The following is a 27483-nucleotide window of genomic DNA, read 5'->3' as shown; positions in this document are numbered from 1 at the left end:
CGAACTCCTGACTTCAGGTGATCCACCCGCCTTGGCCTCTCAAAGTTCTGAGATTACAGGTGAGCCACCACACCCGGCCAGGAAATTACCTTTGATGTAGTACTATTATCTCATCTATAGATCATATTCAAATTTTGTCAATTGTCTCACAACTGTTCTTTATAAATGAATTTCCGATTCAGGATCTATCTAATCCAGGATCACATGTTTAATTTAGTCATCTATGGTCTTTAGTCTTCTTTAATCTGAACAACTCCTCAGCTTTTCTTAGACCTTGATATATTTGGAAAGTATAAAACATTTATTTTGCAGAATGTTTATCAATTTGGGTTTGTTTGAGCTTTCCTCCTGATTGGATTTGGGTTACGCATTTTTTTTTTTTTTCTTTGGAGACAGAGTCTCGTTCTGTCACCCAGGCTGGAGTGCAGTGGTACAGTCTCAGCTCACTGCAACCTCCACCTCCCAGATTCAAGCAAGCAATTCTGTCTGCCTCAGCCTCTCGACTAGCTGGGATTACAGGTGCCCACCACCACACTCGGCTTTTTTTTTTTTTTAGTAGAGATGGGGTTTCACCATGTTGGCCAGGCTGGACTTGAACTCCTGACCTCAGGTGATCCACCTGCCTTGGCCTCCCAAAGTGCTGGGATTACAGGCATGAGCCGGGATTACAGGCATGAGCCAGGATTACACAATTTTAGCAAGAATACCAAAAATGATATTGTGTCTTTCTTAATACATCCAATTAGGAGGTACATTATGTCTATATTCAACTCATTATGTTTATGGGGTTTTTGCTATGCAGAAGTTTATTTTTAATCTAGTAACATTTATAAATGTTTAAAATTCAATTTGGATTTTGAGTCACAATTAGAAAGCCTTTCCCTACACCAAGGTTAAAGATAAATTCACCCGTGTTTTCTTGTATAATTTCACTTTTTACACTTATGCTTATGAAGAGTTTCCAATGACATCAGAAAATGCTAATATAAATGTTAGCTAGATAGGAAATGAAACTGTATGTTCAGTATGATGTCGAACTTAAAATAAAATTTTGCATATTAACAATGGTAATCTCTGGGTGGTGAAAGCATGGGTGTTTTTTTAATCTTTTACTAGTTTCTGTATTTTCTAAATTTACTACAGTAACTGTCACTTTTATAATCAAAAAGAAGCACAACATGGTTTTTAAACAATCCCCAATATTCTCCAGTGTCCCAAGAAAGCATGAAAATTCGTTGAAATGACTGACATATTCCAGGAATCTCTGTATAAGTTAGCTGCTGTAAATATCAAGCCAAACACTTTAGAGAACTCCAGAAAGAATGGATCGGAATGGTTACGATAATTTTATTATGTTAGCGACAGATGTCAAACATGACATTCCCTTTAGAAACATCCTGGGACAGAAAGGAACCACTGATAGTGGAGCCACTTACATGACCTATTTGGGAGGAGAACAGTGGGACAGTTGAGAGCATGAGTGTTGGAGCCAAGCAGATTTGGATGTAGCCCTGGATAACACACATGCTACCTGTGTCACCTTGAGTAAGTTAATTAGCTTCTCTCACATCAGTGTTTATTTCTAAAGTAAGGATAATAATAGCACTCTCAGAGATGATGTTTGCATCTGATGTCATACAGTGTATCAAGTACTCAGTATAGTGCAGGTGCCTAAGTGCTTAGTAAATAATCATTATTATTATTTGGACCCTTCCAGACAAGGCTACCTTCTAACCAAAAAATCATTCCAATTCCTTGAAGGGGATTCACCTCTGACCTTTTCATTGAAATCTTCTCCATTGTTTCAAGTTTCTAGTTGACCTCCCCGTACAACATGTTTTACTAGCCAGTGCCAAAATCTGTACAGAGCACTTTAAAATGAGAAGCGGCTCTATTACAAACACTTGCAAGAGTAGAAAAAACAGCACTGGACAGATACTGAGATAGGAAGAAAACTTGGAGTTACTTGCAGTGGCCAGTCCTAGAAATCTCTTATACCGTAGAGGTTAATATGCTGAAGTGAGAGGCATCTGATTAGTGTGTGTGTGTGTGTGTGTCTGTGTGTGTGTGTGTGTGTTTTCTATCTTCCCAGCACAAATTTATGAAAGGTCTCATTGCTAACCATTGAGATTAGAAATTTTTGCCGGGCAAGGTGGCTCATGCCTGTAATCCCAGCACTTCGGGAGGCCGAGGCGGGCAAATCACCTGAGGTCAGGAGTTCGAGACCAGCCTGTCCAACATGGTGAAATCCCATCTCTACTAAAAATACAAAAATTAGGCATGGTGGCACACACCTGTAGTCCCAGCTACTTGGGAGGCTGAGGCAGGAGAATCACTTGAACCCGGGAGGAGGAGGTTGCAGTGAGCTGAGATCTTGCCACTGCACTCCAGCCTAGGTGACAAGAGTGAAACTTCATCTCAAAAAAAAAAAAAAAGAAAGAAAGAAATTATTATGGGAAGATGCCATCCACTAAATGGAATGGACTTGGTTACTATCAGGACTTCCTGATGATGTCAGCATAGAAAATAGCTCATTTCTCAGGACTTCCCATTGCACTGTTACTGACGGGAAAAGCAAAACTGTCTTTGGCCCAACAGGCCAGTGCCATTTATTTTATAATGTGATGGCATAAACTCGGCTGCTTATTTGCTTATTTATATAATTGGATTATTTGTAATGGGGGAGCCTCTCTCATTAGTGCAGCTTATAAAGACTCCCCCATAAACTGTTTCGGTGCTCATTTTTAGAATCATGAATAAAAATTTAGCTGATATCACTCTAACTCCAATTCTGATTTGGTTCAAAGACTCTTTTCAAAAAGGCATACTTTTAGTTATGTAGACTTAGCAGATGGCGTAATTATAAACTTAGGGTTGCAGAACTAGAAGTCTCTTGGCAACATCACGCTGTTTATCCTTTGTATACAAAGCATGGAAACCAAACCACAACTCAAAGAATCACCAAGAGTATCTGATTCTTAGCTATGGTTTAGCTTCATAATTAGTCGAACAAACCAACATCGTGGTACCCAAGTGTGTAAGTGTTGTTACAACAAAAAGGCAGTCCACAGCAGCACACAGAAAGGCTTTTTGTTATCTTTATATGTGATCTGCTAAGTAAACAGTATATTATGTTCATGTGTATCCTCTGTAAGAACATGAAGAATTTGAACTTCAAAGGATCACAAAGACTTATAATAGAAATATATTAAGTGTTGAAACTAAGATCTAATTAAGTAGCATGGTTTAGAAGGCATCCATTTAGCATTTGATTGAAAAAAATCTTCATTCTTAAGTTTTGCTTTCTTTTTTCTTTTCTTCTTTTTTGGAAGACCTAGTGACCAATGGATTAATCAATAAACCCCAACCCCTAGACAGTCGAGCGCGACAGAAGTCATCAGATATCCTGGAGGAACTAATTGTTCAAGGAATTATACAAAGCCACAGCAAAGTATTTAGAAATGGAGAATCATATGATGTCACGGCAAGTAATTCTGTAATTAACATTAGCTTATAGTTAAAATTAGCAATAGAATATGATTGATCATGAGTCATTATTTCCAGCATATGCAAGTTACAATACAGATAACAGCATTTATTTAAGTCAGATTTTTCTCCCTTAAATTCCCCCCACACCTCTGCACACCATCTCATATGGGTTGGTTCCGTGCTCCCACCCAAATCTCACCTTGAATTGTAATCCTCAGGTGTCAAGGGCGGGACCAGGTGGAGGTAATTGAATCACGGAGGTGGTTTCCCCTCTGCTCTTCTTGCGATAATGAGTGAGTCTCACAAAATCTGATGGTTTTATAAGTGTCTGGCATTTCCCCTGCTTGCACTGATTCTCCCTCCTATCGCCTTGTGAAGAGGTGCCTTCCACCATGATTGTAAGTTTCCTGAGGTCTTCCCAGCCATGTAGAACTCTGAATCAATTAAACCTCTTTTCTTTATAAATTACCCAGTCTCAGGTATTTCCTTATAGAAATGTGAGAACAGACTAATACACCATCCTTCTTTGTGGACTCAGAAATTGCTCCAATTATTAATGATTAATTGATCCAGTAAAACATGTATTGGGTTTTACTAAATTTGAGAAACAATAGGTCCCACTGAATGCCATACTTTCATTCTTTCAACAATTTTTCTTGAGCACTACCTATGTAATAGGCATTGTACAGGGCATTAGAAATGTAAAACTGAATCTGATTTATTCAGTAAGAAAATAGGCCTGACAAGTTTTGAGGTGATGGATATGCTAATTACCCTGACTTGATCATTACACGTGTATCAAAACATCATACTGTGCCCTATAAATATATACAATTATGTGTCCATTAAAAATAAAGTAAAACTTTAAAAAAGAAAATAAATAGGCCTAAATGCCAAAGCTAAAACAAATATGGCTATACATTTATCCACATGCACACCCCAAAATCAAACATGAGGAATTAAATAGAATTCTAGAAATTGCTATACTATTATTTTTCTTTGTTAATTTATCCTGATTAATCTGTCATAGTTTTTCTTCAGCATGAATAATATTTTTACTCTGATTTTAACTAGCTTGGCTAAAGTCTAGAATTCTAAATTTTTTTTTTTTTTGAGTTGGAGTCTTGCTTTGTCACCCAGGCTAGAGTGCAGTGGCACGATCTTGGCTCACTGCAACCTCTGCCTCCTGGGTTCAAGTGATTCTCCTGCCTCAGCCTCCCAGGCAGCTGGGGTTACAGGTGCCCGCCATCACGACCAGCTAATTTTTGTATTTTTAGTAGAGATAGGATTTCGCCATCTTGACCAGGATGGTGTTAAACTCCTGACCTCGTGATCCACCTGCCTCGGCCTCCCAAAGTGATGAGATTACAGGTGTGAGCCACTGCACCTGACCGAGTTCTAAATTTTTAAATAAATTCTGTATAAACCTGTGAAGAAGATAGCAGACTTAGGTGTTGCTGTTATTTTGTTTTCTTGCTTGTTTGGGTTTTTTTTTTAAGCCAGTGCTCCCAGGCACTACCAGTAGTCCTTGAAGTACAGGCAGAAGAGAGAAAGTGAAAAAAAGAAATAACAATGAAAAGAAGCCAGAGAAAAAATGAATGAAAAAGAAAGAAAAGGAAATGGTGAAAATAGAGACCAGAAATTACCCCAAAGGCTACTTAATGGTTGTCTATCCCTGTGTTGTAGGGAAAACAGTCCATTTGGAATTAAAAACTCGTTATTTAAATCAAATTTGCCACCTAGACTGAGTCACTCAATGTTTGAATAAAGTTAATTTCCTTCTTTGTGTATGGGGAATGTTGAGAACTCATGAATAAAAGCCAAAGTGGCATTTTCTTTTGAAAAAGGAAAATAAATCCTGCAGAAAGTATTTGGGGGAAAGGAAAGGAGATTGCCAAACCTTGTGAATAACATTATCAGGCTGCCAATAATAAGAGGATGTTGGGGGGCGGGGGGAGGGCAGAAAGGAAGGTAAAAATGGATTATATAATGGAAAAGATAATGCCAACATAATGACAATTTACATTTGCACAACGCTATCATGATACAAGGTATTTTGGAGTGCCTTATCTTATTTGAAAGTGCTAGAAGAAGGATGGGTTTTTAATATCAAAGGGGAGAGGAAAGATTTTTTTTCTAGCTGTAGGTGAGTCTGTAGGGGTCAGGAAAAAAGAAGGCATGTCAAAAGAAAAAGGAAAGCAAGTCTGAGAGGAGGCAGATAGATTGTGGAAACATTCAGTAGCTAAGCAATGTCTTCTTAAGGGAAATGCTATAGACACTTCGATGTCTACATACATACGCCAGTAGGAATTACATTAAAACATTCTCTGTGATTCAACTGCCAGAGATGCAAGGGAGCCTGCAAGGTTAATTAATATAAACTATCTTGTGAAAGAGATGCACCTTTAAAAAAATAATAACTATGGGCTGGACTTTTAATAACATCATTAAGTGAACCAAGGATGAAAACTATTTTTCATACTATATAGGCATATAGAATGGTTGTTGGGAACGTTCTCAAAAGGATTTAAATGTGACAGGCTTCAGGATTAGCACAATTTTGTTTTTTTGGCTTTGGTATTAGGCCAAGATATCCCAACATAAGCCAGGCTTGCAACAGACCAGGCAGCAACACACAGCTCTCTTGTTTCATCACCTAATCCAGTGGTCCTTAACCGCCGGTACCTTGGAGTCACCTGGGGATATTTCAAACATCCCAGTGTCTAGGTACCACTTCCGACCACACAGCCTGGGCGTGTGGCCCTGCTTTCACACTTCTGAAAGCTCCCAGGTGATTCCCATGGGCAGCCCAGGTTGAGAACTACTGCCGTGAAGTTTCACCAAAACTCTACACAACGCTCTCAAATCCATTACCAAACCTGGGAAGTGTTAAAGCTTTTGAAATCATTCTTGATTCCGTATTCATTGTGAAAGAGAATGCTGAAATATTCCTGAAAATATACCATTTCAGGAATAGGAACTAAGATTATACTCAGGAAGCCTAAGGAAATAAAAGAGATGCAGTTTCTGTGTCACGGATAAAACTTCTTTCAATTCAGAGGTAGTTGAGAACATATGTGTGTCAGACACCAGGTGTCTTGCATATTTTGGGAAGAGTTATGAGGCCAATGTAAAAAGATGAGAATGAATATTGAAGGACTGAGAGGGGAACCATATTAAGAATGGAAATATTATTAGATAATATTAATCATTAATAATATTAATACTTTGAATATCTAATATTTAATAAGTTTTTTCAAACCCAGACTGATAAAACTGGCTAAAAACAAAACAAGAAGTCAAGGGAAACAAAAAAGGGATAGTCAAAAAAAAGATATTATTATGTCAGCAGTTACTACAATGTGGTGAATCTTAACAGGCATGTAAATATTATTTCTTCATTGCTCTAGGGAAAAACGTTCTTTTAAATAAAATATTATGGGAAATATAGAATAAATGTGAAAATACTTTGAGTCTCATGCTCTACCAACTGAACTAGCCAAGCAGCCAAGGAGAATAGTTTAAAAATAAGACTTCTTATGTGGGCCAATAGTATATTTAAATACAACTGCATTTCAGACTTAGATCTGGCTGCTTCTTAGCCAGGTCATTATCTTTCATTGAGTTATTAAGAGTAAAATTGAATAAAGGATGTTGAAAATTGAGGGTTCACCTTCATGAAGGTCCTTCTTCCGAATCAGGGGCATCCCCCGTAAGCTACTCTCTCCCTAGAGGTAAGGGGAGGATCTGTGTCCACCACAGAGCCCACTTTGTCTTTTTTCTTAATTTTCATCATAAGCTTGCTGGTGAATACCACAGTAATTCCATAGTACTCTCTGGATAACTAGCTTTCAAGAATGTTTATGCTAGAATATTTTATGTTTACTTAAGGGTTAAAATCAGGCTGGGCAAGGTGGCTTATGCCTGCAATCCCAGCACTTTGGAAGACCAAGACAGGCAGATGGCTTGAACCCAGGAGTTTGAGATCACCCTGGGCAACATGGTAAAACCCTATCTCTACAAAAAAAAAAAAATTAGCTGGGCGTGGTGGTGTGCACCTGTAGTTCCAGCTACTTAGGAGGCTGAGGCTGGAGGATCACTTGAGCCTAGAAGGTCGAGGCTGCAATGAGCCTTGATTGTACCACTGCACTCTAGCCTGGGTGAAAAAGCGAGACCCTGTAAAACAAAAAACCCAATTTAAAAAAAAAAAGTTAAATGTGCTAGGCATGGTGGCTCACATTTGTAATCCTAGTGCTTTAGGAGGCTAAGCTGGGAGCATCCCTTGGGGCCAGGTGTTCAAGACCAGCCTGAGCAACATGGTAAGATGCCATTTCTACAAAAAAAAAAAAAAAAAAAATTAAGAGTTAAAATGATATGTAAGAAATATAAGATTAAGAAGCTAAGTATCAGATTGTTGAGTGAATCTTACAGTGTATTTTCAAACATTCTAATTAGACTTAAGTGACCATATTGTAAACAAGAATTGGTTTTATGTACACATGTCAATATGTGTATGGATTGGTATAGACCTCTTTAGAGAGATGTGATTGGCTCTCATTTATCCACATAGGTATTATTGAGTTCGTCTTTTATCCCAAATTCATTTCTCCCTGCCACTTAGCATGTCCTGGGTCTCCCTACCTGAGCCTCTGTGAATTCACTATTGACCTCTGTGTCTAGTCAGTTTATTTCCTTCTCTGTGCAACTTCTGTACTTGGAAACCTGAAATGTAGTTAGACAGTTTGTTCACATTGCGTAAGAGTCTCTAACATTATTTGTTGAACCTCACGGAGAATTTTTTAAGGAGGAGGAAGTTGACTGAGTTAGGACTCAATAACGCCAGCTAATGATCAGAGTGACTTTCCCCAGGAGGTCTAACAGTGACAAAACAAGAATGAAGGTATCTTTTGCAGGATTGGCCTATTCTATCCACAAGACTCCCTTAAGGGAACAAAATGAAATTCATCTGTAGGTCAATAGTTAATTAAGAAAGCTCTCTGAGGAATACACAGTGTATGTAAGAAGTAAAATATACAAGTTGGTAGCTAGAAACAGGATTCTAATCTAATTGTAGCATTTTGAACTTGTCAGTCCTCTAAAAGTATTCTTTAAGAAAATAATTGAACTGGTAACTTCTGTAGGTTGATTTTGTTGTTGTCGATTTGTTGTTGTTTCCACTGGTAACACCTCCCTAAGCATAAGGTGATCATTGTTATTTTTTTTATTTTTATTTTTTAAAGAGACAGGGTCTGACTACGTTGCCCAGGCTGGTCTTGAATTCCTGAACTCAAGTGATCCGCCTGCCTCGGCTTCCCAAAGTGCCGGGATTACAGCATGAGCCACTGTGCCCAGCCCATTGTTAACATTTTTAAGTGCCAACATTTGATAAATTCTGACTTCATAAAATTCAGTTGTAAAGAATACAGATATCTTTCTACAGGTTTTTTATTTTTTTACTTAAAATGTGGAACTCAAGAAAGAACATGGCTTGCACAGGTAGGATTAACTTCCTCTGTGGGCAGGATCATTTTAGGATTAAGCCACGGGAAGAGGTGACCAAAACAGAAAAATCCAAGTTCTCTCAGAACTACTGATCTCAGAATTTTAGTCAAGGTTCAGGCTCCTATGTATAGCCTAATCTGGCATTTCTTTAGTGGATCTTGGATTACTACTTAATTTACTTTTAGCCTTCTACACATGAACATCCCTAAAAAATCATTTTCTTGCTAATTTCATAGTATCTCTAGTTGAGCTACCATAGCAAGTATTTCCCTCTTTTCAGCGGGTGGTTTTTGCCAGCAGGAAACAAGAGCCAATTGTCATAAAAATAATACAAGATGATGATGGGAGAGGGAACTTCCTTTGACAAACATTCCATGGTTTTCAAGCAGTGAAAAACTTTGCACTCCATAAACTGTCGGATGGTTCTAAAGGAGCCAAAACATCAATAAATGTTTTTTTGTTTAGGAGACTTCCTGAGAATCATCGATTTTAAAGCTGAAAGGAAGCTTAACAGGCCTTTGCCCCCTTGCTGCTTCACAGTTGAGAAAATTGAGTCCAAAGAGAAGAGCTGCCTGGGTCTCCACTATTCGCTGGGCATTCCTGCTGCCCCAGAGTTGAAGCTCATGCCTGCTGCCTGATGATTCCCCCGGCTGTAGGCTCTCCTTCCTCCCCTCTGTGCTTCCGCCCCTTTCTGCTTTGTCCTGGTTATGAGTTTGTGTTCTGCCTTTGGAAAAAGTCACTGCTTTGACTGCATGAAAAGTAGCTATCATTTGCAGAGTGGCTACTTTATCCTTTTCTTTCTTTTTTAAAACCAATCCCACAATATGTATTATTAAACTTATTTTACAAATGAGGAAACCATAGCTTGCAGAGTTTAAGGAATCATAGGGAGTCAATGCACACGCTGGGCGTGGAGGCTCACGCCTGTAATCCCAGTACTTTGGGAGGCTGAGGCAGGTGGAACACCTGAGGTCAGGAGTTCAAGACCAGCCTGGCCAACATGGTGAAACCCCGTCTCTACTAAAAATACAAAAATTAGCTGGGCGTGGTGGCACACACCTGTAATCCCAGCTACTTGGGAAGCGGAGGCAGGAGAATCGCTTGAACCCGGGAGGCGAAGGTTGCAGTGAGCCGAGATAGTGTCAATGCACTCCAGCCTGGGTGACAGGGCAAGACTTGGTCTCAAAAACAAAAACAAAAACAAAAACCGTCATTCCATAGCCCAGCCAGGATTCAAACCCAGGGCTAAGTCTCGGTCTGGTGCCTTGTTTTACTCTGCTAAACTGCCTCTCTTTGATTTATTTTCTTGGTACCTATAGCATTATAGTCTGGATAAACAGTCTTTTAGAAATTACAATGAATATTAATAGCTCCTTTGTCTTTAAAAAAAGTCTTTAGAGAAATTATCTGGAACAATATTCAGTTCCTTCTGTAATGCAGCCTTGGAGTTAACTACCCCCACCCAGTTGTAATAAATCTATATTTATATAGAAAGACATCCATATTAAGTTAATTGAAGAAAGTGAATTGCAGAGCAGTGTGTATAGTATAACTCCATTTAGGTTTTGTTTAACATTACAGATATCCTTAACATATGTATGTGTATATATATGTATATGTGCAGAGTAGATATCTGGGAAGACACACACTAAACTCTTTACAAAGCTTCATGCTAAGGACTGGGATTGGGGGCCAGGTGGTTAAATAGAGGATAAGGAGATGACTTATGTATCAGTTATATTTTTTATAATTAATCTATATTATCTGAAAACAAATTTTTAAAACAAAAACACCTTAAAACTTTCTTCATAAATACTTTGTGACAATTTTACTTATTTTGGAACTAGAAATTATAATTAGAAAGTCATCATTACTGCTTTGAACTGTTGAAAGGGTAGTTGATCATATGAAGTGGGATTTTCCCCTGCTGTCATGAAAATGTTTGTCAAGTTCCTCCAGCAAAGCCCAGCACAGAGTTGTTGTTCAGTAATCGTTAATTATCTCTTTCTACCACAAAACCAGAAGCAATGAGAACTAATCTCTATCCCAGATGAAAGTAACTTGTAGCTTGTGGAACATTATAAAATCATCAGGTTGAACTCTTCACCTTAAACTACAAATTCACCCCCATTCTCCACTGCTTTTCATCTTATATTCATTCTCAAGATTTTTTCCTTCTAAGGGGTCGTCTTCTATGCAGTCTGAGAACACCTGCATTCATAGGGCCTTTTTGTAATAGCCTGATGTTTTTAAGGCATCTAATAGATCTTATCATTATAATTCTGTTGTTACCAACTTTCACATTGGTTTTTTAAATCTGCCCCTGGAAAGTTAGATTTTTAGAATTTACTTTATTTATTTATTTATTTATTTTGAGACAGGGTCTCGCTCTGTTGCCAAGGCTGGAGTACAGTGGCACGATCTTGGCTCAATGCAACCTCCACCTCCTGGGCTCAAGCGATCCTCCACCCTCAGCCTCCCACGTAGCTGAGACTACAGGCACACACCACCACGCCTGGCTAATTTTTTGTATTTTTGTAGAGACAAGGTTTCAGTATGTTGCCCAGGCTGGCCTTGAACTCCTGGGCTCAAGCAGTCTTCCCACCTTGGCCTCCCAAAGTGCCGGGATTACAGGCATCAGCCACTGCACCCAGCCTAGAATTTACATTTTAAACTGTTTATTCTAACTCTTTTGCCCTTCTCTTCTGCCAGTGAATATGATTGTTTCTTCATGTAAAAAGATGTTTTATTCCAGTTGACTACGACTGAGAAGCCATTGAGAAAGCCACCTGCCAGACTGAAAAAACTCAAGATCAAAAAGCAAGTGAAGGATTTCACAATGAAGGACATTGAAGAGAAGATGGAGGCTGCTGAGGAGCGCAGGAAGGTACTGAGCTCTCAGATGCTCTAGGCTTGAGGAGTTCGCTGTCTGTTAAAATGATCTCATGCCAGACCTTTCCTATCAGCAGTTTTAAGACAAACTGCATGGATCTATAATCAGGTTTATTTTTATTATTTTACTAATTTTTTTAAGAGACAAAGTCTCACTATGTTGCCCAGGCTGGAGTACAGTGGCATGCTCAGAGCTCACTGCAATCTTGAACTTTTGGGCTCAGGTGGTCCCTCTGTCTCAGCCTCCTGAGTAGCTAGGATTACAGGCCCATACCATTACATGAGGCTGATTTAAAAAAAAAAATTGTTGGCCAGGCGCGGTGGCTCATGCCTGTAATCCCAGCACTTTGGGAGGCTGAGGCAGGCAGATCACGAGGTCAGGAGATTGAGACCATCCTGGCTAACATGGTGAAACCCCCATCTCCACTAAAAATACAAAAAATTAGCCGGGTGTGCTGGCGGACACCTGTAGTCCCAGCTACTCGGGAGGCTGAGGCAGGAGAATGGCATGAACCCAGGAGGTGGAGTTTGCAGTGAGCCGAGATCGCACCACTGCACTCCAGCCTGGGTGACAGAGCGAGACTCCGTCTCGAAAAAAAAAAAAAAAAAAAAAAGGTTGTTTAGAGATGGGGTCTCATTATGTAGCCCAGGCTGGTCTTAAATTTCTGGCCTCAAATGATCCTCCTGCCTTGGTCTCCCAAAGTGTTGGGATTACAGACATGAGCCACTGTGCCTGGCCTATAGCTAGGATTTTAATGATCTTTATGCCTTTTATTATATGTTATTATGTTTAGTGGTTTTTCTTAAAAATTTCCTTTCTGTTGTAAAGGAATAAAGCAGGTTGGGTGAAAATTACAGTTCATCCATATAGCCTAAGTAAGCAACATCCAATTCTTGGAATTAAATGAAGTATGGAGGCTTCATTTCCCAGCTCTCTAATTGGCCTATCAGAGAGCAAGGACCAGACTCCAAGCTCCATGGGGGCAGGCCCCCTGTTTGCCTTCTTCAACAGGAGTTTCTCAACAAATGTTTGTTATTTGACTGAATAATGACATACAGAAACCATGAATGTTCAATACAAGCAACATTAATCACAACTTGTAGAAAGTTATTCAGGCTCTTTTTCACTCTTAATACTGCATTTCAGACTAAAGAAGAAGAAATAAGAAAAAGGCTACGGAGTGACCGACTTTTGCCTTCAGCCAATCATTCAGATTCAGCTGAACTAGGAGGGGCCGAGGTTGCATTTGCCAAAGGACTTCAAAGGGTGAGGCCTGCTGGATTTGAACTGTCTAACCTGAAGGGAGGAAAACCATTGAAGAGGAAGAAGAGTAAAAGTGATGCAACCTTGATTGATAGAAACGAAAGTGATGAAAGTTTTGGGGTCGTGGAGTCAGACATGTCCTACAACCAAGCAGATGACATAGTCTACTAAGCCATTTTTTGTGAATTTCATAAGAAAGCATTCATTCTCCCCATTTGTAACATTTGTAGTATGTCTCATATTCTTTGACTGACTGACCTCATTCCACTGGGATTTCTCCCTTGGGCTTAAGGATGATTGTGTGGGCTGCACAGGCTGAAGGTTAGTTGAGTAAATTAAGTAGCTATGCTAGCTTTAAAAAAAGAGCCAGGGGGAGACTTGACCAGCATAGATATTTGGCACTCTCCTTTGTGTGGCTTCAAACATTATGGAGATGTCTTTAATTTATAAGTGCCTTCAGCTTACATTAATAAGTTCGTGCCAAATGAATTCATTCCTGTTTACTCCTGCCTTGTGGCAGGGTCCATCCTCTGCTGGTCCTTTAAGACAAATTGCATGGATTTGTATTAAGTATTTTAATGGTTTATATGTTTATTATGCTGTATGTCTATGGTTTTATAAATTTTTTTCTCTGTGTTGTGAAGGAATAAAGCAATGTCTTGAATTGGCTGAATTACAGTTTTATCCATATAGTTTAAGTTAGCAATATCTAATTCTCAGAATTACATAAAGAATAGAGTTTTCTTCTTGTGAAAACAGAAGAACTTCAGTTGAGGCTAGGGATGGAAGGAAGTTGTGAGGGTGCGGGTAGACAGGGAGTCAGCCCTGCTACCAGTGTCTGTCTTCCCTGCAGACATGCTGAGCTGAGAAGCTGCTGGTCCTCATCTTATTGAATTATACCTTGGTTCTTCCCTCTCTTACCACTCACATCCACTCAATTATCTGGTCTTATGATTCTAGATGCTTTTTTTTTTTTTTGGAGACAGTGTCTCACCTTGTCACCCAGGCTGGAGTACAGTGACATGATCTTGGCTCACTGCAGCCTTGACCTCCTGGGGCTCAAGCGACCCTCCCACCTCAGATCCTCAAATAGCTAGGACTGCAGGCACGCATCACCACACCTGGCCAATTTTTTGTAGAAATGGGGTTCGTCATGTTGCCCAGGCTGGTCTCAAACTTCTGAGCTCAAACAATCCACCCACCTCATTTGTTTGCAAACACATATCAAAAATCAGTGAGTGGCAAGTGACAATGAAGCTGCATCTGGTGGCAGGCTTTAGAATGGCAAGTGAGTTGATGTACTTCAATTGTACAGCTGCATCTGGTGGCCTTAAAAGTATGTTTGAGGCAACTTCAAATCTCCATATGTTCTGAATTAAAGTCCAGGTGGAATATCCTGACATTGCCACAAAAGCACTGAAAAGCCTGCTTCCATTTCATCCTATCTTTGTGCAGCAGGTTTTCTGCAATGACAGCAAACAAAATGAGATTATGGAGTAGACTGGACATAAGCAACACATTTCAGATGTCACTGTCTCCCATCACCCCAGATGGGCCATCTAGTTGCAGGAAAACAAGCTCAGGGCTCCCACTGATTCTACATTATGGTGAGTTGTATAATTATCTCCTTATATATAACAGTGTAATAAGAATAGAAATAAAGTGCACAATAAATGTAATGCACTTGAATCATCTTGAAACTATCCACACCCCCTCCCCCACGTTCATGGGAAAATTGTCTTCCACGAAACCAGTCCCTGGTGCCAGAAAAGTTGGGGACCTCTGTTGTATATGTTCGTATAGCCTGTAGAACTTCAGACACCTATACCCAGTGAGGTGTGATGATGGTGGCAGAAGGGGGTAGTGGGGCTTCTTCAAAACTCATTGGAGAGCCAAAACATTTAGAGTCAGTCTACTTCTTACAGTGTGACCCTGAGGCATGCAGGCTCTCTGTGTCTCAATTACCTTACATGTTAATTTGGGATAGCCACAGTCACAGAGTTGAATCAGATGAAATAATGTGTTTAAAGATACTGTGTAACTGCTTGCCTGGTTCAGCAGACTGAGTTGTCCCACCCCTTCTATGCAGATATCTTGATTCAGGGGTGCCCTGTCCACTCCATGCCCAGATAGCTCTCCAGGCATTCGGAACACCCACTCACCAAGCAGCCTGAATCACCCCACCCTTCCTGTGCAGAGATCTTGGAGCAGAGGGCCCATCTCTGCTCTACTCCCAGGCAGATCTTCAGGCATCTGGAGCACCTAATCTCCTGCATTAGGAATTTGGGCCAACTCCCATCCCTGTGCAGAAAACTTGGGATTGAGGAGGTTTCCCAGCTCTACACCTAGGCACAACTCTGGATGCTTGGTGGCCACCCACTAGATTATCCCTCAGAGCTTGTGCTTGTGTCTGCCACTAGGGAATGGGCAGGCAAACCTGCCTGGTCTGGCCCCACCCATCATGGCCCCCACCCCGGCCCCCTCCAGGGTTGCACAGGGGAGCTCAGACCACTGTGAATTCCACAAATCACCCCATTGTCTAAGGTAACAGAGAGCTTCTGCAACAAACAAAGATCAAGTATATACACAGCCATATTGGCTGGCTCCTACCTATAAGTGCCATCTAAGGGCTTGTAGGTCAAACTGCACAGCCCAATATAAAACCTGCTGAAAGAAATGCACAGGGCTATATAGAAGCAAAGCCAAAAGACCCTATCCTGTTGGGGTACAGTACAGTTCCTCTACAGTAACAGGAATTTCAAATACAACTGAAAGCTTTATCAATAAACTGAACAAAGCAGAAGAAAGAATTTCAGAGCTTAAAGGTTGGTCTTTCAAATCAACCCAGTCAGACTAAAATAAAGAAAAAATAAATTTTAAAAATGAACAAAGTATTTGAGAAATATGGGATTATGTAAAATGGCAAAACCTATGAGTTACTGGTATTCCTGAGAGAAAAAGAGAAACAGCAAAAAACCTGGAAAACATATGTAAGGGAATAATTCAAGAAATTTTCTCTAATTTTGCTAGATAGGTAAACATCCAGATACAAGAAATCCAGAGAACACCTGCATGATACTATACAAAATGATCACCAAGGCATACAGTCACCAGATTGTCCAAGTCAACATTTAAAAAAAAAAAAAAAAACTTAAAGGCAGCTAGAGAAAAATGTCAGATCATGTACAAAGGGAACCCCATGAGGCTAATAGCAGACTTCTCAGCAGAAATATTACAAGCCAGGAGAAATTGGGGGCCTATTTTCAGAATTCTGAAAGAAAAGAAAATCCAAATAAGAATTCCATATCCTGCCAAACTAAGCTTCATATTCATAGGAGAAATAAAATTTTTCCAGATGAGCAAGCACTAAGGGAATCTGTTACCACTAGACCAGCCTTACAAGAGATTTGTACTGGAATTCTAAACATGGAAATAAAAGAACAATACCTACTACCACAAAAATGCCCTTAAGTTGACACAGACCTTATAACCACACAATAGAAACTGCAAAGCAAGCAGCTAACAACCTCATGATAGAATCAAAACCTCACATATCAATATTAACCTTAAACGTAAATGGTTTAAATGCTCCATTTAAAAGGCACAGAGAAGCAAATTGGATAAAATAACAAGACACAAGACCCATTTATCTGCTGTCTCAAGAGACCCATCTCATACATAATGACACCCACAAGCTCAAAGTAAAGAGTTGGAGAAAGATCTACCACAAAAACAGAAAATAAAAAAAGAGCAGGGGTCACTATTCTTATATCAGATAAAATAGACTTTAAACCAACAATAGTAAAAGGTGACATAGAAGGACATTACATAATGACATAGGGTTTAATTCAATAAGAAGACTTAACTATCCTAAATGCATATGCACCCAATATTGGAGCATCCAGATTTGTAAAGCAAGTACTTCTAGACCTGTGAATAGAGTTAGACAGCCACACAATAATAGTAGGGGATTTCAACACCCCAGTGACAGCATTAGACACATTATTGAGACAAAACACTAACAGAGAAATTCTGGACTTACATTCAACACTTAATCAATTGGACCAATAGATATCTACAGAATGAATATGTCACCCATCAACCACAGAATATACATTCTTCTCATCTGCACATAGAACATACTCCACGATTGACCACATTACCCACCATAAAGCAAGTCTCAATACATTTTAAAAAAATTGAAATTATACCAACCATACTCTTGGATTACAGTGGCATAAAAATAGAAATAGATATCAAGAATACCTCTCAAAATCACACGATTACATGGAAATTAAACAACTTGTTCCTGAATTGCTTTTGGGTAAACACAAAATTAATGCAGAAATCAAGAAATTCTTTGAAATAAATGAAAACAGAGACACAACATACCAAAATCTGTGGGATTGCAGCAAAAGCAGTGTTAAGAGGAAAATTTAAAGCAATAAATGCTTACCTCAAAAAGTTATAAATATCTCAAAAATGATCTCACATCACACCTAGTAGAACTAGAGAAACAAGAACCAACTAACCCCAAAACTAGCAGAAGAAAAGAAATAACTAAAATCAGAATGGAACTGAACAAAATTGAGACTCAAAAATCCATACAAAGAATCAATGAAACCAAAAGGTAATTTTCTGAAAGAACAAGCAAGATCAATATATGGATAGCTACATTAACAAAGAAGAAAAGATCCAAATAAGCAAACTCAGAAACAACAAAGGTGACATTACAACTGATCCCACAGAAATACAAAAGATCCTCAGAAACTATTATGAACAATGCTATGCCCACAAACTAGAAAATCTGGAAGAAATGGATAAATTCCTAGAAACACACCATCTCCCAAAATTGAATCAGGAAGAAATTGAAACCTTGAACACACCAATATCTAGTTCCAAAATTGAATCAATAATAATAATTTTAAAAACCTACCAACCAAATAAAGCCCCAGACTAGATGGATTCACAGTGGAATTCTCCAAATATACAGAGAAGAGCTGGTACAAATTCCACTGAAACTATTCCAAAAAAAATGAGGAGAAGGGACTGCTTCCTAACTCATTCTACAAAGCCAGCAAAAATCTAACTCATTCTACAAAGTCAACAATTAAAAAAGAAAACTACAGGCCAATATTCCTGATGAAAATAGACACGAAAATCCTCAAAAAAATACTAGAAAACCAAATCCAACAGCATATCAAAAAGTTAACTCATCAAGATCAAGTAGGCTTCATTCCTAGGATGCAAGATTGGTTCAACATATGCAAATCAATAACAGTTATTCACCACATTAACAGATTAAAAACAAAAACCATATGATTAACTCAACAGGCATGGAAAAGGCTTTTCAAAAATCTAACATCTCTTCATGATAAAAACCCTCAAGAAACTAAGCATCAAAGGAACATACCTCAAATTAATAAGAGCCACCTATGAGAAACCCACAGTGAACATCATACTGAATGGACAAAAACTGGAAGAATTTCCCCCTGAGAACTGGAAGAAGACAAGGATGCCCACTCTCACCACTCCTATCCAATATAGTACTGGAAGTGCTAGCCAGAGCAAGCAGGCAAGAGAAGGAAATAAAAGGCATCTAAATAGAAAGAAAAAAAAAAAAAGAAGAAGTCGAACCATCTCTCTTCACAGATGATAAGATTCTACATCTAGAAAAGCCTAAGAAGATTCCATCAAGAAGCTACTGGAACTAATAAATGACTTCAGTAAGGTTTCAGGATGCAAAATCAATGTATAAAAATCAGTGGCATTTTGGCCGGGCGTGGTGGTTCATGCCTGTAATCCCAGCACTTTGGGAGGCCGCAGCAGGCAGATCACGAGGTCAGGAGATCGAGACCATCCTGGCTAACACAGTGAAACCCCATCTCCACTAAAAATACAAAAAATTCTCCTGGCATTGTGGCGGGCGCCTGCAGTCCCAGCTACTCCAGAGGCTGAGGCAGGAGAATGGCATGAGCCTGGGAGGCAGAACTTGCAGTGAGCTGAGATTGCATCACTGCACTCTGGCCTGGGCAACAGAGCGAGACTCTGTCTCAAAAAAAAAAATCAGTGGCATTTCTATACACCAATAACGTTCATGCTGAGAGCCACATCAAGAACACAGTCCCATTTACAATTGCCATTCACAAAAACAAAATACCTAGGAATACATCTAACCAAGGAGGTGAAAGATTTCTACAAGGAGAACTATAAAACACTGCTGAAAGAAATTATAGATGACACAAACAAAAGGAAAAACATTCCATGCTCATGGATTGGAAGAACCAATATTGTTAAAAGAGCAATACTGCCCAAAGCAATTTACGGATTCAACCCTATTCCTATCACAACTATCAACTAGAAAAAAGTATCCTAAAATACATAGAACTAGAAAAAAACTATTCTAAAATTCATATGGAACCAAAAAAGAGCCTGAATAGCCAAAGCAATCCCAAGCAAGAAGAACAAAGCAGAAGGCATCACATTACCGGACTTCAAACTATACTAGAGGCTACAATAACCAGAACAGCATGGGACTGGTAGAAAAACAGAGATATAGACCAATAGAACAGAATACAGAACCCCCAGAAATAAAGCTGCACACTTACAACCATCTGATCTTTGACAAAGTTGACAAAAATAACCAATGAGGGAAAGGACCCCCTATTTAATAAATGGTGCTGGGACAGCTGGCTATCCATATGCAGAAGAATGAAACTGGATTCCTACCTTTCACCATCGACAAAAATTAACTCAAGATGGATCAAAGAGTTAAAGATAAGACTTCAAGCTATAAGAATTCTAGAAGAAAACCTGGGAAACACCATGCTGGACATCAGCCTTGGGAAACAATTTATGACAAAATCCTCAAAAGCAATTGCAACAAAAACAAAAATTGACAAGTGGGAGCTAATTAAACTAAAGAACTTCTACACTGCAAAATAACTATAATCAAAGTAAACAGACAACTTACAAATTGAGAGAAAATATTTATGCCTCTGACAAAAATCTAATCTCCAGAATCTATAAGGAATTTAAACTATAGGACAAGCAAAAAACAAACAACTCCATTAAAAATGGGCAAAACACATGAACAGACACTTCTCAAATGAGGACACACAAGTGGTCAACATGAGAAAAGAAAATGCTCCACATCACTGATCATCAGAGAAATGCAAATTCTAACCACAATGAGATACCATCTCACACTAGGCAGAATAGCTACTATCAAAAAGTCAAAAAACAACAGATGCTGGCAAGGTTTGTGCAGAAGAATGTTCATACACTTGGTGGAATGCAAATTAGTTCAGCTACTATGGAAAGCAGTTTGGAGATTTCTCAAAGAACTGAAAACAGAACTACCATTTGACCCAGCAATCTCATCACTGAGTGTATGTCCAAAAGAAACAAATATTTCTACCAAAATGACACATGGACTCACGTTCACTGCAGCACTCTTCACAATAGAAAAGACATGGAGTCAACCTAGGTGCCCATCAATGGTGGACTGGATAAAGAAAATATGGTACATATACACCGTGGAATACTATGTAGCCATAAAAAAGAATGAAATCATGTCCTTTGCAGCAACATGGAGGGAACTGGAGGCCATTATCCTAAGTGAGTTAACACAGGAACGGAACACCAAATACCACATGTTCTCACTTATAAATGGGAGCTAAACATTGGGTACTCATGGACATAAAGATGGCAATAGAAACTAAGGACCACTAGATGGGGGAAGAAGGGAAGGAAGCAAGTGTTGAAAGACTAACTATTGGGTACTGTTCTCAGTACCTAGGTGATGAAATCACTCATAGCCTAAACCTCAGCATCATGCAATATACCCATGTAACAAACCTGTGCATGTGCCCCCTAAATCTGAAACAAAGGTTGAAAAAATAAGTAAAATTTAAAACTTAAAAAAAGCTATGTCAGATTTAAAACATAAATAAACAATAAAAGTACCATATAAGCTAGAATATGCCACTATTTTTATGTCATATAAGTTATCTAAAATTCTATGTAAGCAACATGATGTTTTCCATCCATCCTGAGGCTTTTCTATGGAAGGGTTCATATTGTGGCATGTGTCAATCTTACAAAATATTAGAGTAGCTAAAATAATTGTACAAGGACAATTTTAAAAAGATTTGGGTGTCATTCACATCTCTGCAAATAATAAAATTTAAATGACCACAAAATATGTTCAACACAAATTTATAGTACTTCCAAATTAAATTCCCAAATTTGACAAATACTGAAATAATATTTTCTCTTGAAATCTTATGCTCTTACCTATGTTATTTATAGTGGCTCAGATGACATGTTCATTGCATTAAAATCTATATAGTAGGCTGGGCGCAGTGGCCCACACCTGTAATCCCAGCACTTTGGGAGGCCAAGGCAGGCAGACCATGATGTCAGGAGATCGAGACCATCCTGGCTAACACAGTGAAACCCCGTCTCTACTAAAGATACAAAAAATTAACCGGGCATGGTGGCGGGCACTTGTAGTCCCAGCTACTTGGGAGGCTGAGGCAGGAGAATGGCGTGAACCTGGGAGGCAGAGGTTGCAGTGAGCCAAGATCGCACCACTGCACTCCAGCCTGGGTGATAGAGTAAGATTCTGCCAAAAAAAAAAAAACCTCTATGGTATAAATGTGATTATCATTGATATCCTGACTTGAAAACCTCTCTACATATATGGAGTTACATATACAAAAGACAAACACATCCTAAATGATAATCTGTGTATTTTCTTAGTGACATATATATAAATGATGTACATCATATAAATGATGTATATCATCATTTATATGATATCATTTATATAATTATATAACTAGGAAAATATACAGATTATCATTTGTTGTATATTTATAAAATAGAAATTACTTTGTATTACTTTGTATATTTACTTAGTGATATCATTTTCACAGGGTGGGACGAGTGATTATTAGACTGCAGAATGCCTGGGTCCCGGAAACGTCTCTAAAGTTCCAAGTGCGTTACTACTCACAAAAACCATCTCAGGGTTTGGAGATGAGGAAACAGAGATCACAGACTCTGAGCAACTTCCCACCCTCACAGAGCCATTACCATCAACCAGGGAGAGAGTTTGTATTTGAATACTACTCTGCCTTCAAAATGCTATAAATTCCGTTACTCCAATATTTTTTAAAAACTTTAAATGTATATGTGGCTTTTTCCCTGATCATCTTTCTTTTCTTTCTTCTTTTTTTTTTTTTTTTTTTTTTTTTTTTTTTTTTTTTTTTTTTTTTTTTTTTTTGAGACGGAGTCTTGCTCTGTCGCCCAGGCTGGAGTGCAGTGGCGCAATCTCGGCTCACTGCAAGCTCCGCCTCCCGGGTTCACGCCATTCTCCTGCCTCAGCCTCTCCGAGTAGCTGGGACTACAGGCGCCCGCCACCACGCCCGGCTAATTTTTTGTATTTTTAGTAGAGACGGGGTTTCACCGTGGTCTCGATCTCCTGACCTCGTGATCCGCCCGCCTCGGCCTCCCAAAGTGCTGGGATTACAAGCGTGAGCCACCGCGCCCGGCCTTTTCTTTCTTCTTAAAGGATGATTTGTACTGATGAGTAATCTAAAAGAAAGACTGAGATATCTAAAATACAGCCTCTGGGATAATGTCAATTTTTTGTATCAAAATAATGTTGGTTTTCTAATGCTTAAAAGCTAAATATTTGAACAGCCACCAGGGTATTTCAACTAAAATCAAACCACAACCTCCAGGTAGTTATGAGGCAGGGAACACAACATTAGGTAAATCTTTATAATCATCTGAATTGGTAGCAACTGAAAAATGCTCGTATAGTTTTCCTTGTGAAAGGGGACCTTGCTGTGTCTAACAGAATATACTTTGATAGTTAGCAATTCTTTAATTTTAGGTGGGAAAAAATACTTATGGATAACTCATATTTAAGGTAATATATTTAAAATAATATTTGAGGTGTATTTTTAAATATTTCACATATATTTGAAATAACTCACATTGTGAGATATTTGGTTTGCAAAAGTAATTTTGTAATCACAGGGATAAAATCAGATTTATCACAGTGTTGCTATAGTGACTACCAGAAATGTATTACTGTGCCTATTTCTGTGTTTGTTATTTCATTATCAGTAAATAGCTAGTATTTGAAGAAGTGTTTATACAGTAAGTACTATATTCTAAAGATGTGTAATGCTCAGTTGTGTCAGTGTATACATCACTTTTGCATCCACATAATCTGTATACACAAAACCTTCATGTAGGGCAGAGTGGAGCCTATATCTCTGACAGCTCAGTAAAGGGCATTATTGTAAAATAAAATGTGAGAGATGATAGTTATATTCTCTTTGTGTGTCACTTGTATCTGCTTTTTAAAAATAGCTGCCTCTTTGGTTTTTAAAAATGATGTGAATAATATGTAATAGGAAATATTAAAAACCATGACCGGGCTCGGTGGCTCACACCTGTAATCCCAGCACTTTCGGAGGCTGAGGCGGGTGGATCACAAGGTCAGGAGATCGAGACCATCCTGGCTAACACAGTGAAAGCCCGTCTCTACTAAATACAAAAAATTAGCCGGGTGTGGTGGCAGGTGCCTGTAGTCCCAGCTGCTTGGGAGGCTGAGGCAGGAGAATGGCATGAACCTGGGAGGCAGAGCTTGCAGTGAGCCGAGGTCACACCACTGCACTCCAGCCTGGGTGACAGAGCAAGACTCCGTCCAAAAAATTAAAAAAAAAAAAAACATAAGAAGAAAACAACACCAAGAATCATTTTCCCCTCCCCTTAAAATAACTGCAGCAACATTTTTTTATTTCAATAGTTTTTGGGGAACAGGTGGTATTTGGTTTCATGGATAAGTTTCTTTAGTGGCAATTTCTGAGGTTTTTGTGCACTCACCACCCAAGCCAGTTTACACTGCATCCAGTATGTACTCTTTTATCCCTCACCCACCTCCCACCCTTTCCCCTGAGACCCCAAAGTCCATTCTGTCATTCTTATACTTTGTGTCCTCATGGCTTAGCTCTGACTTATGACTGAGAATATATGATGTTTGGTTATCCATTCCTGAGTTACTTCACTTAGAATAATGGTCTCCAACTTGACCCAGGTTGCTGCGAATGCCATTCTTTCATTCCTTTTTATGGCTGAATATATATATATATATATATATATATATATATATATATATATATATATATCTCACATTTTTCCTTATCTACTCATTGATTAATTGGCATTTGGGCTGATTTCATATTTTTGCAATTGTGAATTGCTATTAATTCAAGTATCTTTTATGTATAGTGACTTCTTTTCTCTGGGTAGACACTCAGGAGTGGGATTGCTGGATCAAACGGTAGATCTACTTTTAGTTATTTAAGGAATCTCCACACTGTTTTCCATAGTGGTTGTACTAGTTTACAGTCTCATCAGCAGTCTAAAAGTGTTCCCTTTTCACCTTATCCACACCAACATCTATTTTTTTTATTTTTTGATTATGGCCATTCTTGGAGGAGTAAGGTGGTATCACGTTGTGGTTTTGATTTACATTTCCATGATAATTAGTGATGTGGAGCAATTTTTCATTGGTTGACCATTTGTATATCTTCTTTTGAGAATTGTCTATTCATCTCCTTAGCCCACTTTTTGATGGGACTGCTTGGTTTTTTCTTGCTGATTTGTTTCAGTTACTTGTGGATTCTGGATATTAGTCCTTCATTGGATACATAGTTTGCAAAGATTTTCTCCCACTCTGTGGGTTGTCTGTTTACTCTGTTGATTATTTCTTTTGCTGTGCAGAAGTTTTTTAGTTTAATCAAGTCCCATCTATTTATCTTTGTTTTTTTTTGCATTTGCTTTTAGGTTCTTGGTCATGAAGTCTTTGCCTAAGCAATGACCAGGAGGGTTTTTCTGATACTATTTTCTAGAATTTTTATGGTTTCAGATCTTAGATTTAAGTCTTTGATCCATCTTGAGTTGATTTTTGTATAAGGTGAGAGATGAGGATCCAGTTTTATTCTTCTTCATTTCTGTTGGACTAGTCCTTTTATCATATAATAAGGGGCAGTATCATATAGTGTCCCTCTTTGTCTTTTTTAAAGTCTGGGGTTTTTTGTTTTGTTTTGTTTTGTTTTTTCTGAGATGGAGTCTCACGCTGTTGCCCAGGCTGGAGTGCAGTGGTGCAGTCTCGGCTCACTGCAACCTCTGCCTCCTGAGTTCAAGTGATTCTCTTGCATCAGAATCCCAGGTAGCTGGGATTACAGGTGCCCACCACAAGGCCTGGCTAATTTTTTGTATTCTTAGTAGAGACGGGGTTTCACCATGTTGGCCAGGCTGGTCTCAAGCTCCTGACCTCGTGATCCGCCTGCCTTGGCCTCCCAAAGCACTAGGATTACAGGCAGCAACCACTGAACTCAGCCCTAAATTCTGCTTCATCTGAAATAAAAATAGTTACCCCTGCTCCTTCTTTGGTGTCCATTTGCATGGAATATCTTTTTCCACCGCTTTACTTTAAGTTTACAAGAGTCCTTATGTGTTAGGTGAGTCTCTTGAAGACAACAGATATTTGGTTGGTAAATTCTTGTCCATTCTGCCATTGTGTTTTTTAAGTAGAGCATTTAGGCCATTTACATTCAACATTAGTATTGAGATGTGAGGTATTATTTTATTTATCATACTAGTTGTTGCCTGAATACCTTGGGTTTTTTTTTTTTTTCATTGTGTTACTGTTTTATAGGTCCTGTGAGATTTGTGCTTTAAGGAGATTCTATTTTGGTGTATTTCAAGGATTTGTTTCAAGATTTAGAGCTCCTGTTAGGAGATCTTGTAGTGTTGGCTAGGTAGTGGTAAATTCTCTCAGCATTTGTTTGTCTGAAAAAGACTGTATCTTTCCTTCATTTATGAAGCTTAGTTTCACTGGATAAAAAATTCTTGGCTGATAAATATTTTGTTTAAGGAGGCTAAAGATTGGACCCTCATCCATTCTGGCTTGTAGGGTTTCTGCTGAGAGATCTGCTATTAATCTGATAGGTTTTCCTTTATAAGTTACCTGGTGCTTTTGCCTCACAGCTCTTAAGATTCTTTCCTTCATCTTGACTTTAGATAACCTGATGACTATGTACCAAGGCAATGATCTTTTTGCAGTGAATTTCCCAGGTGTCCTTTCAGCTTCTTGTATTTGGATGTCTAAATTTCTAGCAAGGCCAGGGAAGTTTTCATTGATTATTTCTTCAAACGTGTTTTCCAAACTTTTAGATTTCTCTTCCTCAGGAATACCAATTATTCTTAGGTTTGGTCATTTAACATAATCCCAACCTTCTTGGAGGCTTTCTTCTTTTTTTTTACTCTCTTTTCTTTGCCTTTGTTGGATTGGATTAATTTGAAAACCTTGTCTTCAAGCTCTGAAATTCTGTCTTCTGCTTGTTTGATTCTGTTGTTGAGACTTTCTAGTGTATTTTGCATTTCTCTAAGGGTGTCCTTCATTTCCACAAGTTGTGATTGTTTATTATTTATGCTATGTATTTCTCTGGAAATGTTTTCATCCACATCCTCTAACTTTTTTTAGATTTCTTTAAGTCGGTATTCACCTTTCTGTGGTGCCTCCTTGAATAGCTTAATAATTGACCTTCTGAATTCTTTTTCTGGCAATTCAGAGATTTCTTCTTGGTTTGGATCCATTGCTGGTGAGCTAGTGTGATCTTTGGGGGTGTTAAAGAACCTTGTTTTGTCATATTACCAGAATTGTTTTTCTGGTTCCTTCTTATTTAGGTAGACTATGTCAGAGAGAAGATCTGGGACTCAAGGGCTGTTGTTCAGATTCTTCTATCCCACAGGGTGCTCCCTTGATGTGGTGTTCTCCCTCCTTCCTCTAGGGATGGGGCTTCCTGAGAGCCAAACTGCACTGATTGTTGTTTCTCTTCTGGGTCTAGCTACCCAGCTGAGTTACCAGGCTCCGGGCTGGTACTGGGGAGCATCTGTAAAGAGTACTGTATCTGTCTTTAGGTCTCTCAGCCATGAATATCAGCATCTGCTCCAGTGGAGGTAGCAGGGGAGTGAAGTGGACTCTGTGAGAGCCCTTGGTTGTAGTTTTTAGTGTGCTGCCTTAGTGTTGGTTGACCTCCAGCCAAGAAGTGGCACTTTTAAGAGAGCATCAGCTGCAGTAGTGTAGGGAGGATAAAGCTTGCCCTAAAGTTGCCTGGATAAGTATTGGGGTTTCTCAGGTGGTGGGCGGGGCCACAGAGCTCCCAAGAGATTATGACCTTCATCTTTGGCTATCAGGGTGTGTAGAGAAAGGCCATCATATTGGGGCAGGGCTAGGCATGTCTGAG

At 38.9% G+C, this 27483-nt stretch overlaps 1 protein-coding gene across 2 annotated transcripts in view; it reads left to right on the top strand.

Annotated features, from left to right (window-relative positions):
* Positions 1–13811, top strand: part of STMND1 (stathmin domain containing 1) — a 116254-nt gene extending 102443 nt beyond the window's left edge. For both annotated transcript variants that reach the window (XM_055264066.2, XM_055264067.2), the window contains 3 exons: positions 3333–3484; positions 11747–11878; positions 13031–13811. In XM_055264066.2, coding sequence (XP_055120041.2) covers positions 3333–3484; positions 11747–11878; positions 13031–13318 — 572 coding nt within the window. In that variant the 3' untranslated portion in view covers positions 13319–13811. The remainder of the gene's footprint in view (positions 1–3332; positions 3485–11746; positions 11879–13030) is intronic.
* Positions 13812–27483: the final 13672 nt, after the last annotated feature.

This window comes from Symphalangus syndactylus, chromosome 23 (assembly GCF_028878055.3).
Source record: "Symphalangus syndactylus isolate Jambi chromosome 23, NHGRI_mSymSyn1-v2.1_pri, whole genome shotgun sequence".
In the NCBI taxonomy this organism is placed as follows: domain Eukaryota; kingdom Metazoa; phylum Chordata; class Mammalia; order Primates; family Hylobatidae; genus Symphalangus; species Symphalangus syndactylus.
This window is presented reverse-complemented; position numbering and strand designations above follow the sequence as displayed.